This window comes from Streptopelia decaocto (assembly GCF_964273445.1).
Source record: "Streptopelia decaocto genome assembly, contig: HAP1_SCAFFOLD_122, whole genome shotgun sequence".
Lineage (NCBI taxonomy): Eukaryota > Metazoa > Chordata > Aves > Columbiformes > Columbidae > Streptopelia > Streptopelia decaocto.
Genome location: NW_028114977.1, coordinates 123721 through 138301, shown reverse-complemented (window position 1 = coordinate 138301; position 14581 = coordinate 123721). Strand labels below are relative to the sequence as shown.

The 14581-nt window shown below is 50.7% G+C and overlaps 1 protein-coding gene across 1 annotated transcript; it reads left to right on the top strand.

Annotated features, from left to right (window-relative positions):
- Window positions 1-1457: 1457 nt before the first annotated feature.
- On the top strand, window positions 1458-2372 carry LOC309452988 (olfactory receptor 14J1-like; the record flags this gene model as incomplete). The annotated part of the gene is made up of 1 exon (XM_082077636.1): window positions 1458-2372. The coding sequence occupies one exon, from the start codon at window positions 1458-1460 to the stop codon at window positions 2370-2372; it is 915 nt and encodes a 304-aa protein (XP_081933762.1).
- Window positions 2373-14581: the final 12209 nt, after the last annotated feature.

Here is a 14581-nt window from a genome sequence, read left to right as displayed (position 1 = left end):
TGGAGAAGACACTGAGACCCCAGTTCTCGTTAGGACGTGTCTGAGCTGCTCCTGAGCCCCTGCACACACAGAGCTGCCCCTGGGCAGTGCCAGGAGGTGTGAGCAGGACAGAGCTGAGCACACAGCGGGTGGGACGGGGTCTGTGACACTGACTGGCAGCAGACCCAGGGACAGAGACACAGCTGCTGGCAGCACAGACGTGGGCAGGGAGAGGGACCAGAAATGCTGGGGAGGGGATTCAGGAACCCCCCTGCAGTGCAGACACATTTCCCAGTGAAACCCCCTGGTCTCCTCTCTTCCCCAGCAGACCCTCTGCCCCAAAGCCATGGGGTCCAGGTAATGAGTCTCCACCTCAGCAGCTGGACCTCCAGGTGAAGGGTTCCTGGAACATGGTACCCAAAAATATGCTAAAAGTACTTGATCTATAGTGTCATTATGTGAGGGGCAGCAGAACACCCAGATAAGGAGAAGGTTTCACAGCATGCCTGACTACCTTCACAGTATCACAGTATCACAGTATGTTTGGGATTGGAAGGGACCTCAAAAGATCATGTAGTCCAATCACCCTGCTGGAGCAGGAACGCCTAGGTGAGGTCGCACAGGAACATGTCCAGGCGGGTTTTGAATGTCTCCAGAGAAGGAGACTCCACAACCTCCCTTGGCAGCCTGTTCCAGTGCTCTGTCACCCTTACTGAGAAGAAGTTTTTTCTCAAATTTAAGTGGAACCTCTTGTGTTCCAGCTTGATCCCATTATCCCTTGTCCTATCATTGTTTGCCACCGAGAAGAGCCTGGCTCCATCCTTGTGGCACTTACCCTTTATATGTTTATAAACATTAATAAGGTCACCCCTCAGTCTCCTCTTCTCCAAACTAAAGAGACCCAGGTCCCTCAGCCTTTCTTCGTAAGGGAGGTACTCCATTCCCTTAATCATCTTTGTTGCCCTGCGCTGTACCCTCTCCAGCAGTTCCCTGTCCTTCTTGAACTGAGGGGCCCAGAAGTGGACACAATATTCTAGATGGGGTCTCACCAGGGTGGAGTAGAGGGGAAGGAGGACCTTTCTCAATCTACTAACCACCCCCCTTCTAATACACCCGAGGATGCCATTGACCTTTCTGTCCTTGCTTTATTTTCTGGGAGCACTGAAGTGTTCTTCCCTGTCCCTGATGCTCTTGCTCTCTGAGGTTGGGGTCGGAGTGTGGGTCAGTTTTTGCTCTGACAGCAACACAGGTGGTCTTGTCCCAGAGGTGTGTTCATGGAAACTAGATGGCCAAGCTGCATTTTAAACTGTGATTAACTGTTTTTTCCCACTTGGTAGAGAGAATGACCTGAAATATCCCTCCATCAGGGAGGGGGTTTTCCATGAGAAACAGCATGTTTGTTTTCCTCAGAGAAGTCTCCTCTGACATGTCACTGTCTTTTTCCTTCTTGCACAGAACCTCATGCCCATCGGTAGCAAATGTCCAACAGCAGCTCCATCACCCAGTTCCTCCTCCTACCATTCACAGACACACGGGAGCTGCAGCTCTTGCACTTCTGGCTCTTCCTGGGCATCTACCTGGCTGCCCTCCTGGGCAACGGCCTCATCATCACCACCATAGCCTGGGACCAGCACCTCCACACCCCCATGTACTTCTTCCTGCTCAACCTTGCCCTCCTTGACCTGGGCTCCATCTCCACCACTGTCCCCAGATCTATGGCCACCTCTCTGTGGGATACCAGGGTCATTTCCTATGCAGGATGTGCTACACAACTCTTTCTGTTTTTCTTTTTAGCTTCAGCAGAATTTTACCTTCTCACCATCATGTCGTACGACCGCTATGTTGCCATCTGCAAACCCCTGCACTACGGGACCCTCCTGGGCAGCAGAGCTTGTGTCCACATGGCAGCAGCTGCCTGGGCCACTGGGTTTCTCAATGCTCTGCTGCACACGGCCAATACATTTTCATTGCCCCTGTGCAAGGGCAATGCCCTCGGCCAGTTCTTCTGTGAAATCCCCCAGATCCTCAAGCTCTCCTGCTCACATTCCTACCTCAGGGAAGTCAGACTTCTTGTGGTTTGTGCCTGTTTTTCATTTGGCTGTTTTGTGTTCATTGTGCTGTCCTATGTGCAGATCTTCAGGGCTGTTCTGAGGATCCCCTCTGAGCTGGGACGGCACAAAACTTTTTCCACCTGCCTCCCTCACCTGGCCGTGGTCTCCCTGTTTATTTGCACTGGCATGTTTGCCAACCTGAAGCCCCCCTCTATCTCTTCCCCATGGCTGGACCTGGTGGTGTCTGTTTTGTACTCGGTGGTGCCTCCAGCAGTGAACCCCCTCATCTATAGTATGAGGAACAAAGAGCTCAAAGATGCTCTGTGGAAACTATTTGCATAGTCACTACTTCAGATTAATTAGGTGCCCATTATCCCACTAGAGCACCCACAGTATCTCAGAACTATCCAGGAATGACTGTTCTTCATACATGTCTTTATTTTGCTTTGGTGCTCTTCTTCACCTGTGTTTTTTTAGTTTATACCTATGGTAATATTATTGTCACCCTCCTGCCTGTCTTTTCTTGACACAAAGACTATATGTACATATGGAGCCAGACTCCCTGTTCAGATAAAATCTATTAATAAACCAGGAAAAAATTGTCTGTCTCAGCTCCCATATCTTCACATCTCCTCCCAGATCTTTGCATCTTCTCTAGAGCTGTGGCAGCAACACCAGCATGCAGGTGGTTTTCAGGGGGCAAATGTCCAACTACCCCATGGAGGAGCAGCCCCATTGGCCCTTGGGGTATCCCCTGGCTTTCTCAGTGCTCACTCTCACTCTCTGGCACCTGTGAGTCAAGACTGCTGCTTCCCTAGAGCCATGGCCAAAGGCAGCAGCAGAATGCAGCATTATCAGTGCTGGTCTCTCCCCACATCCACATTGTCCTGCTGGGCCCTTGGATTTGTGCCACCCCTGAGGTCTGGTTTAACTTGTGACAGGCCTGTTTTCCCTACAGTGGCATCCCTGTGGCTGCAGGCAGGAGCAGGCCATGGGAACCACTTTGTCAGATCTCGTCTCCGTGCAAGAACCAACATAACTAAAAGGACTCCTCAGGACAGGCCCAGAAGTCTGGACACCTCTTCCAAAGCTGGTGTCAGGACTACACCCAAGTCCCTCAAAAGGACTTATGCTTTTTTTCTCGTCTTGATAGATTGATGGTGACAACTTGAGAGTTACAAGGTGATGTTTTAGGGACCAAAACCTCCCTTCTTGGTCATATGGCCACTCAGACTGAAACTGCTTATCTGCTTGTTGCTCTCTAACCTTTGGGGGGCTGATGGCAGATGCCACCCTGAACAGGAATCGGGACCTGCCAGGAGAGCTCGTGGGATCTCCAGGGACATTGTCCAAATCTGAGTGGGCAGTGAGTGGCGTCTCCTAAAATGAGTGAACATGCAAGGTAATTTCTCCCAGAGGAAAACGTGAACCTGAAGAGCCCATGGGCTAACAAGGATCTGCAATGTCAGGAGAGGCTGTGAACCAGAACAGACAAAGTGACATTAGACTGGACAATGATTGAGGATATTGTATTTGAAAGCCCACAGGCTGAATCTAGTGCAGCCCTCCCCTGCCCTTTGTGCCATTAGAGTCACCCCATGGTCCTGCCCAGCCTTGTCCTTGGCTCCTGAGCCCTCCGGGAAGATGGAAAGGGCTCAGCAGCAGTGATGCTCATCCAGCTGGGTCTGCTTCCCAGCCCAACCAGCATGAACAGTGCAAAGTCACCCCATGGCCCCAGGACACCACAGCCCCTCGCTCTGCAGAGCAGCATCGCCAGATCAGGGTCCTGTGGGGAGCACAGGGAGGGAACCAGGACCATCCAAAGCAGCCTGGACACCCTCACTTGGGGAAAGGGATGTCCCTGGAGAAGAGCAAGGGACCATTTCTGTGCCTGCAGGGATGAATCCAAGAGAAAGAGAAACTCTTTCTGCAGACACCCTTTTGGGGCCGGCTGCTCTGCTGCTGGACCAGGACTCTTGATCTGGGCTGGGGAGAGGGGCTGGCACTGAGGGGCACATTCCATCTGTGGTGGGGATCTGCTGGAGATGACACCAGGAGTCCTGGATTTTCACTGGTCTCCATGTCCTTGTGCCATGTCCAGATCCAGCCCTGGGGCTGTGGGGGAGTCTGAGACCCGGTCTGTGCCCCCAGCAGCCACTGTGCCCTTCAAAGGGGCTGGGGCTGTGGGGTGAGTGCCCAGAGCTCTGCATTCCCCTGCACTGGGCACGGCTGAACACACAAATATGATGGAGTGGAACATCTCCTGTGTGAGGAAAGGCTGAGGGAGTTGTGGCTCTTGAGCTTGGAGGAGACAGAGGGTCGACATCATTAATGTTTATAAATATGTGAAGGGTCAGTGTCAGGAGGATGGAGCCAGGCTCTTCTTAGTGACAATCAATGATAGGACAGGGGCAGTAGGTGCAAACTGGAACACAACCCAGGGCTGTCCTGCAGAGCAGAGTCTCTGCACCCCAGGTCTGTGCCAGGGCAGGGACTCTGCCGCCTGCCAGGGTCAGCGCTCAGCCTGCCCGGGGAGATCCCAACAACACTGAGGGTAGAAGCTGTGGGGGGAAGGAGCGACCCCCGGCAGGGCAGGGTCCTTCTGCTGCTGGGTTCTCCGTGGGTCAGGGCTGCTCACAGCTCCAGCTCACTCCACACTACTTCCAACAGGAGGTTTTAAGGATAAAGTCTATACGAGTATTACTATAAAGAGCTTTCCCAAGTCTGTCCTTTCAGTTTCCTATTCCAAGACTTTGGGATGGGGGAATGGAGGAAAGGATAAATGAAAAAGGAGCTCTCAGGTTTTAATAAGTCACTGAGACTCCTAAACCGTAACTCTGAGTGATCAGTACAGCTGCCAGAAGCCTCATAACATCCCTTCAACCCCTGCTCTGCCTATGGACAGCAGCAGCATCACCTTGGCTGAAGATATCTGGCTTAGACTGACCTGTTCTTTTTTCCAACCTACAAATCTCTGCTCTCAGCAGTGCCTGGTGGCTTTTCAGGGTAACATGGGAGTGTGATCACCATCTCAGAAAGGTGCCAGCCCAAGGCAGCTAGAGCAAGACAGAGGGACAGACCAGCTGCTCTCACTCTGCACTGACCCACAGGCATTCTCTTGCCTTGCAGGACTCGCTCTCTTCTCCCTGAGTGGAGCAGAAATGATGAGGGCTTCTGACACCCAAGAAGGCTCTCCAGGGGAGTTGCAGGATTGGACTAGGTGATCTTTCAAAGTCCCTTCCAATCCCTAGCATTATGTGATTCTGTGAAGCTGTGAAAAAAAAAAAAAAAAAAACAAACCTTTCAAATTTCATTTTACCGTCCTGTTTCCTTCTGGTGATAGTGCAGATGCTGACAGGCCATTCTTCACTAGCAGCAATTTCAGATGACAACTTTGAACCCCAGGTCTGGCCCCTGCTTCCCGTTCCCATGACCCCACTGCTGCAGAGCAGGGCTGACTCCTCGGCAGCCAGCAGGCACAGGCCCTGCTCCTCACTGCACCTCCAGCCAGCACCACCCAGGGCTCAGACATGGAGCTGAAGGAAGGTCGGGGAAAGGATAAGGAGGTGTGGAGTAGTGTGTGAGAAATGGCTTTGATTTTCCTCAGGGAAATCTCCCATAACTTGTCGCTGTCTTTTCCTTCTTGCACAGGTTTCTCATGCCCAGAGGCAGCCAATGTCCAACAGCAGCTCCATCACCCAGTTCCTCCTCCTGCCGTTCACAGACACACCGGAGCTGCAGCTCTTGCACTTTTGGCTCTTCCTGGGCATCTACCTGGCTGCCCTCCTGGGCAACGGCCTCATCATCACCACCATAGCCTGGGACCAGCACCTCCACACCCCCATGTACTTCTTCCTCCTCAACCTCTCCCTCTTCAACCTAGGATCCATCTCCACCACTGTGCCCAAAGCCATGGCCAATTACCTCTGGAACACCAGGAACAGCTCAAGGATGCCCTGTGGAAACAGATGACTGGATTTCTTCTGAAGCTATAAACTGTCTCTATATTCTTCTACATAAGAGTTATAGTCTAACTCATTGCAGGTTCATCCTGTCTGCAGTATTTTTTGTTTCTACTTGTTTTTGTTTATTATGGTAATATTTTAATTCCCTTTGTAATTCACTGCCTGCTGTTCTTTTCTTACTGAGTGGCTGTGTCAGTGAGGAATTCGTGTTCTCTGTGTTTAAGCAAAATAAAGGGCCCCTCAACATTTTTTTTCTATTGACATCCTAACTCCAAGGCCTTTTTGGAGCTGCAGGGACAGTTCCTGTGTTGGGTGGAAGGGAAAAGATCTCTCTCATGGCAGCACTGCCAGGAAGCACCAGTGCTTGGTCTTCCAGAGCTGTTCTGGTTCCACTCCCACACTCTCCTTCTCATCCCTTGTGTTGGTGCAAGGCCTGAGTGCTCTGGCAGCTTGGTCACCATCCTGCTGTGTGTCAGTCCTGTGAGTGCAGGCAGGGACAGGCAATGGGCACTTGTGTGACAGAGCTGGACTCAGAACAGCCTTTCCAGATAGAAAAGTGATCTTCTCAGGGCAGGGCCTGAAGGTTTAGGTCTTCTTCCAAAGATTCTCTCAAGAACATGCCCATGGAAGTGGCCACGAATGCATACCCCAGTTTGCAGCTGAACAGTGTGTGTGTGCAGGGCTGGCACACAGCAATGTCCTCTCACAGCCAGGCCTCCTGCCAGAGACCTGCAGGACCAGCAGAGGAGGGTCTGGGCTGTGCCCATGTGCACCGGACACCCCACAGCAGCTACTCCAGGGCATCGTCATGGACTCAACCACCATTTCCAGCACTGGACTGTCATACCAAACTGAAGAATTTGTTCCCGAATGAGTAGGTAAGAAATCCATGTTTGTAGTGTTCAGATGAGATGTGGGCATGCACATCATGTACGAGAGGTGAGATGAACCCAAGTGAGCACAAACAATATCAGCTATTCCTAGGAGTTCCATGAAGACCTGAGGGACAGACAGTGTCCCAAGGTCACTTGACCTTGGGAGTAGCAGCCATGGGAAACCACCCACTGGGATCTTCTTCCTTGAACTGAGATCCCCATGTCCATTCCTCATGACATGGGACATCTCAGATGAGTGCAGAGCAGGTGACACACCACAGGGCTGAGGTCCCTCCCAACCCTTGGGAGTGGCAACAGGAGGCCAGAGGGACACTGTGACTCCTGCCTCTGTGTGTAAAAGGGACAGAGTCTGTCTTTGAATATCCCCGGTTGCATAAGAAGTCCATGATGCCAGCTCAGATGTGGATGTCTGATGGAACCCTGACATTTCTGTGTGTGACACCAGGAACAAATCCCTGTGGACCAGTGAGATTAATCTCAGCTGCCTTGGACAGGACCACTACAAGTGTTCTTGGCTGCTGTGTCACCCTTGCCCATGATTCCAGGATTGTACTCTAAAAAGTGCCATAGAAACCGGAATGGTTCTGCAGTCCTTAGGAAACAGAGACCTCAAACCCATCTTCAAGAAGAGCAGGAATAGGAACTGGGAGAATAACAGGCAGGCCACCCTACTTGCCTCCCTGGGAAGGGGATGGGACATTTCCTCCTGCAGACATTTCCAGGAATGTGAAGAACAAGGAAGTGATTGCTGAACCAAACGGACAGGGGAAAGAAAGACGTTGTGTAAGGGCATTTGCAAGGCCTCAGACATGGTCTCCTTCTAGCCAGAGTGGTGCTGATGGAGCTCAAGTAACAGATGCTGGGTGGGAAGCTGGCTGAACCATCATGCTCAAATATCATCAGTGGGACAACATCCTCCATGCAGCCAGTTACTGGTGTCATCTCTCAGTGACCAGCACTTGGACAACACTGTTGAACATCTTTGTTCTCCCCTTCTAAGATGTAACAGACTGCACTTTCAGTGCCTTTGAGGATGATGCAAACCTGGGAGGAGGCCTTGAGCAACCTCCCCTGGTTCACCCGGCCCTGAGCAGGAAAGTGAGATGAGTGATACAACGGCACTCTGTAAACCTGAGTTATTCTGTCATTTGCCTTATAGAGGTTTCTGGAGAGAGAATAGGTAGAAGAATAGTGGGAGGGAAAAAAAAAAAAAAAAAAAAAAAAAAAAGACAGACAGAAGAGGAGCTGTAGAAGCTGTTAACATTAATACAGCAGTTCCAGTGAGGAGCTCTTTTCACTCACATTGATAGTAGGAAAAATATTTGAAAGATTTGAACAAGGTGAGGAAGCAAGATGGGTGTCTACAACCTGCAGGGAAAGAGGGGCAGGTGTAGGATGATGTAGAACACGCTTCAGTCTTGGTCAGGTCCGGGGTGCTAAGGAGGGGAATGGATGGGTGTGGTATTATGAGGTCAGTTGTGTCTCAGAAACTCATAATTGAGTCAGAAATGCGTGGCTATGACGAGTTGTCATGTCCATCCCACCTGAGAACATGACAGGACAGCAGCAGGAACATGGTCGTGTCTGTCAGAGAAACTGAAAGGCCAGCAGCAGTTGTGGGATTTAGAAGATCATGGTGAGGTTATTTGGCTTCTGTAAGGTAAAAGACCACAAGAAGCATAATGGGTTGGGTTCCCTGCTTGAAGAACAATTTTTGAGATGATTGAGTTTTCCTTAGTAGCAGAAAAAAACAAGAGAGATAAAAAATAACTCACAACGTGCAACTTGGATGATGGAGACTGGATATGAGGAGTAAGAAATGTCACTGGAAGGGCAGGGCTGTGGGGCAAGAGGTGACCCAGAGGGAGCTGAATCAGCCCATGGTTTGTGTTCCAAAGAGCAGCCGGTGAGGGTGCAGACACAGCAGTGAAGGTGCAGAAATGCTGGAGTGAGAGCAGGTGGGGAAGCGAGATGGGTGTCTGTAGCCTGCAGGGAAAGAGGGGCAGGGGTAGGACTGTATAGAACAGCCTGTGGTGGAGATGGCAAAGGGCACTGCTGAGGCTGGAAGGGACCCACAGAACCCGGGTCTCTGTCCCCTTGGCCAGGGCAGTTTTCTCTGCCACTGAGGCCCAGGAGAAGACATGTTGTCCTCATGGCACTGGGGCCTCGTTGCCTCCTTGCAGCCCCATAGGGAAGCTGGAAGTTGTTGTCCCAGTGTTGTCCTTCCCTGGGCCTTGCACACCCACATCCCACGGTCCCAGGAAGAGCCCTGAGTTGTGTGTGAGGGACGGGATCCCCCTTCCCATTGCCTGGAGCTCATGGCTTCTCCCTTCTGCTTCAGAAAGCAAACCAAGGGGTTTCTGAGCATCAGAGCTGAATAAAAGACTCAAAGGAGACCTCATGGTGGCTACAGCTTCCTCACAAGGGGAGAAGGAAGGGAAAGTTCTGTGGTCTTTTCTCTGGTGACCAGTGACAGAACATGAGGGAATGGCAGGAAGATGTGCCAGGGGAGGGTTAGTTTTACATGAGGAAAAGGTTCTTCCCCCAGAGGTGCTGGACACTGAACAGGCTCCCCAGGCAGGTGTCACGGCCCCAACCTGACAGTGTTCAAGAAGAGACTGGACAATGTCCTCAGACACATGGGATGAACTGTGGGGTGTCCTGTGCAGGGACAGGAGTTGGACTCCATGATCCTTTCGGTCCTTCCAACTCAGGACATTCTACGATTCTATGAAACACTGGGTCAAAAGTCTCTGTTTTCATTGTGCAGATGAGTTGTAAACATACACATCATGTGCATGTCCACTGTGTGCATGTGGTGAGATGAACCCAAGGGAGCACAAACGCCATCAGCTATTCCTTGGGGTGCCATAAAGGTCAGTGGGACAGAGATGGTGTTCAGGGGTCTCTTCCAACCTGCATTATTGTAGGATTCCATTAATCTTTTCCTTGGAGAGCTCTTTCATGTCAGAATAGACAGAGGAAGAAGAGAAAAAAAAATAAAGAGGCAGAAGCAGAGATGTAAAATGTCCCAGAGTAAATACAGCAGCTCCTCTGAGGAACGTTTCTCCACTCAAACCTTGATAGGAAATCTATCAGATACATTTGATGAAACCAGCTTAGTTTGATCTGCTCACACAGTGGACCACAAGGAGGGTGTTGGTGGGTACGATGTCATGTGGTCACTTGTGTCTCAGGAACTCATAGTCCAGTAGGAAGCCAATGGCTGTGGAGGGCACTGTGAGGTCACTTCTTCCTCTGCAGGGGATTGGCCAACAGCAGGAACATGGCTGGGAAAGGACTGGGAGGTCACACACACGAGACGAGCAATCGGGCCCAATCAGCATGGCTTGATAAAAGGCAGGTCCTGCTTGACCACCCTGATCTCCTTCTGTGACAAGGTGACCGGCTGAGCAGATGAGGGAAAGTATGTCATGGGGAATGAATCTGCCACACGGGCTGTGGGTGTTGTGTCCTTAGACTGCAGTAAAGTCTGTGACACCGTGTCCCACAGCATCTCCTGGAGAAGCTGCAGCTCGTGGCCTGGATGGTGTATGTGCGGTGGAGGGCTGGACCAAAAGAATTGTGGTGAACAGAGCCAAATCCAGTTGGCGTCTGCTCAAAAGTGGTGTCCCCGGGGCTCAGTATTTGACTCAGTTCTATTTAAGCTTTATCAATGATGTGGATGAGGGGATCGAGTGCACCCTCATTAAGTTTGCAGATGACACCAAGTTGGGTGGGAGTGTTGATCTGCTGGAGGGTGGGAAGGCCATGCAGAGGGATCTGGACCCACTGGATCATTGGGCTGAGGCCATTTGTATGAGGTTTGAACAGACCAAGTGCCGGGTCCTGCACTTGGGTCACAACACCCCCATGGTCCGGCGAGAGTGTCTGGAAAATTGCCTGGTGGAAAGGGATCAGGGGGTGTTGATCGACAGCAGCTGAACATGAGCCTGTGTGTGCCCAGGTGGCCAAAAAGGCCACCAGCATCCAGGCTTGTATCAGGAATGGTGTGGCCAGCAGGAGTAGCGTGATTGTGCCACTGTTCTCAGTGCTGATGAGGTCGCATCTTGAATCCTGTGTTCAGGTTTGGGCCCTTCATCATAAGAAGGACATTGAGGCACTAGAGAGAGTGCAGAGGAGGCGACGAAGCTGGTGAGGGTCTGGAGCACAAGTGTGATGAGGAGCAGGTGAGGGAACTGGTGGGTTCAGCCTGGAGAACAGGAGGCTGAGGGGAGACCTTCTCACTGTCCACAACTGCCTGAAAGGAGGTTGAACATGGAGGGGGGTGGTCTCTTCTCCCAAGTAGCAAGTGATAGGACAAGAGGAAATGGCCTCAAATTGTGCCAGGGAAGGTTCAGATTGGATATTAGGAAAAAATTCTTCCTGGAAAGGGTTGTCAGGCATTGGAACAGGCAGCTCAGGGCAGTGCGGGAGTCACCATTCCTGCAGGCGTTTATAAGATGTTTAGACGAGGTTCTTAGGGACATGGTTTAGTTCTAGATTTAGGTTGTGGTTGAACTCAATGGTCCTGAGGGTCTCTTCCAACTGAAATAATTCTATGATTCTCTATTATCAACTGGAATGTTCTCCTATCACATCTTCTAAGTGCTCTTCACATATCTGCCTCTTTACCTACAGTCCTGAAACTTATCTAATTAGATGCACAAGTGTTGAATACTAATTGTAAATGATGAAAGCACCATCACTCTATCAGTCTGGTCTGATACCTGCCAGTCCCAGGCAAACACCTCAGGTACACGGGGCCTCTCAAGGTTTGCACTTGGTGCTTATAGTGAGACCATGGAGCTAAGCCCAAAAACCTGAGAACTCCCCTCAAAACTGCAAACCAAATCCAACCAAATTAAACCAAAGCAACAACAACAAGAAGAACAAGAAACACACACTTTTTAAATCAGATGAAATAATTCAATATTTCCAATAAAATATCTGTGGAATTTCTATCCTGCTCAAATATGAATTTTCAGAATGTGTACGGACTGTGGGAGATGAAACGTTGGCCTTTCCCTGTGCTTGCAGTGCCAGAACTCTGTCTATCACTACGTGTATTTAATCCCCTGGACATCCTGGAGTTTCCACCTGTCCTTACCCAGCTCACCGTGTCTGAACTCATCTCTTCAGAAGCCTGTCTGGACATTTGCACTTTCCATTGCTCCCCAGAGGTTCTTCACCTCTCACTCTTGGCTCATTCAGAGCCTCTCAGCTCTCACTCTGCCTTGAGCTTCAGGCAGGTAAAGTCTTTCAGCAGTTGCTCTTGTACTCCCTACAGGCAACTCTTGAGTTATGGCAATGGACCTCGCTGGAAACTACTTAATTTAACCACAGAACTGAGAAACATCATTAAGTTCTATTGTGTTTTCTTTTTTTTTTTTTCTTTTTTGTTTCCTCTAATTAAAAATTCCCCGGTGCCTGTTTACATCCAGTTCTCTAAGGAAACATGAAGCAATTCCTGCGAAGAAGCTGTAACAATCAGTGCAAACTTCAGTGTGGAATCTGATGTAAAGAAATGTGCTGTAAATCCCAGGGGCAATGAGCAGAACAGGGAGTTTGGGGAGCTGGTTATAGATATCCTGCTAAAAATCTGAGCAGAGAAACATTCTTCACAGAACTGCTCTCTTTATTTGACACCTTTTAGATCTCCTCCTCTGCCTATATTTTTATTTTCTTGTTCCTCCACCTCTTCCTTCTTCCAAAACGTTTCCAAGGGAAAGATTCCTGGAATCACAGAGCAACTCAGGTGTGAACATCTTCTTGTCTCACTGTCCTGCTCAGGGCAGGGTGACCCAGGTGAGGTTGTCCAAGGCCTCTGCCCAGCTTTGCACCATCCACTAAGGAGCTGAAGGTTCACTGTGTCACATCATACAGGGGGAGAATAGAGACGTTCAACAGTGTTGGCCCAAGTGCTGGTCCCTGAGGGATCCCACTGGTAACTGGCTCTGTGGGCACTTTTACCACTGGTGACATTTGGGCTCTACGGGGGACTATAGATGCTATATAAAATGCTATATAAAAAGATGTGCTCATGCTTTTGTGACACTAGTGTATTGAAAAGTTACAATGTCATGAGTTTGCCTGTTTAAGAGTTGGGGTGTTCAGCTGGAGAAGAGAGGCTCCTGGGAGACCTTATTGCAGCGTTTCTGGACTTAAAAGGGGCCGATAAGAACAATGGGGACAGACTTTTGAGCAGGCCTTGTTGTGACAGGACAAAGGGTGATGGTTTAAACTAGAAGAGGGGAGAGTCAAGGAATGAAATGAGGAAGAGATTTTTTACCCTGAAGGTGGTAAAACACTGGGACAGGTTTCCCAGAGAGGGGGTGGATGAACCATCCCGGAGACATCCAGGCCAGGCTGGATGGGGCTCTGAGCAACCTGAGCTGCTGAAGATGTCCCTGATCGCCGAGGGGAGTTGGACCAGATGGGCTGTGAATGTCACTTCCAACTCAAATTACTTTGTGATTCTAGGATTCAGTGACAGGAAAGACTGGATGCATCGATGCTGATAACCAGAAAAGGTCTTGCCTGGCTTGTGCGAGTCAGGCCGGCAGCTTCACCCAGCAGCTCTCCCCACCCGAGTGGAGAGCTGACCCACTTCTATACAACCCACCCTGCCCCTGCCCCACAGTGCCCAGAGGATGCTGCCCAGGGCCCCAGGATGGACATTTGTGGGGGAGTATTGGGAGCACTGGGAGGTTTACTGGAAGCACTGGGGGTTTACTGGGACTTCTTGGAGGTTTACTGGGAACAATGGGGGTTGCTGGGATCACTGGAGAGGATAGTGGGGGTTACTACATACACTAGAACGATTAGTGGGGGAGTACTGGGAATACTGGGAGGGTTACTGGGAGCATGTGGGGTTGCCTGAGTGTTACTGGGAGTACTAGGTGGTTACGGGGAGCACTGGGCGGGCTACTGGGAACACTGGGGGTTTACTGGGAGTCCTTGCAGGATTACTGGGAACAATGGGGGTTGCTGTGAGCACTGGAGGGGTTAGTGGGGGCCACTGGGTGCTCTGGGGAGGTGACTGGGAACACTGGGGGTTGCTGGGGAGTTACTGGGAGCAGTAGGTGGTTACTGGGAGCACTGGGAAGGTTACTGGGAACAGAAGGTTTATTAGTGGGGGGTTTCTGGGAACACTGGGAGGGTTACTGGGCGCACTGGGGGTTTCCTGGGAGTTCTTGCAGGATTACTGGGAACATTGGGGGTTGCTGGGGCTTTACTGGGAGGGTTATTGGGAGTGTAACTGGGAACATTAGAAGGATTAGTGCGGGGTTGTCGGGAACATTGTGGGGGTTACTGGGAACATTCCAGTTGGTGGGGGTTTACTGGGAGCACTAGGTGTTTGCTGGGAGCACTGGGAGGGTTATTGGGAGCACTGAGGGTTTATTGGGAATTTTTGGAGGATTACTGGGAACAATGGGGGTTGCTGGGAGCACTGGAGGGGTTAGTGGGGGGTTACTGGGAGCACTGGGAGGGGTTACTGGGAACAGTGGGGGTTGCTGAGGGCTCACATGAAAGCACTAGGTGGTTACTGAGCACTGTGGGGGCCTGCTGGGAGCACAAGGACAGTTAGTGGGAACACTGGGGGTTAACTGGGAGTTCTTGGAGGATTACTAGGAACAATGGGGGCTGCTGGGAGCACTGAAAAGGTTAGTTGGGGTCTACTGGGAGC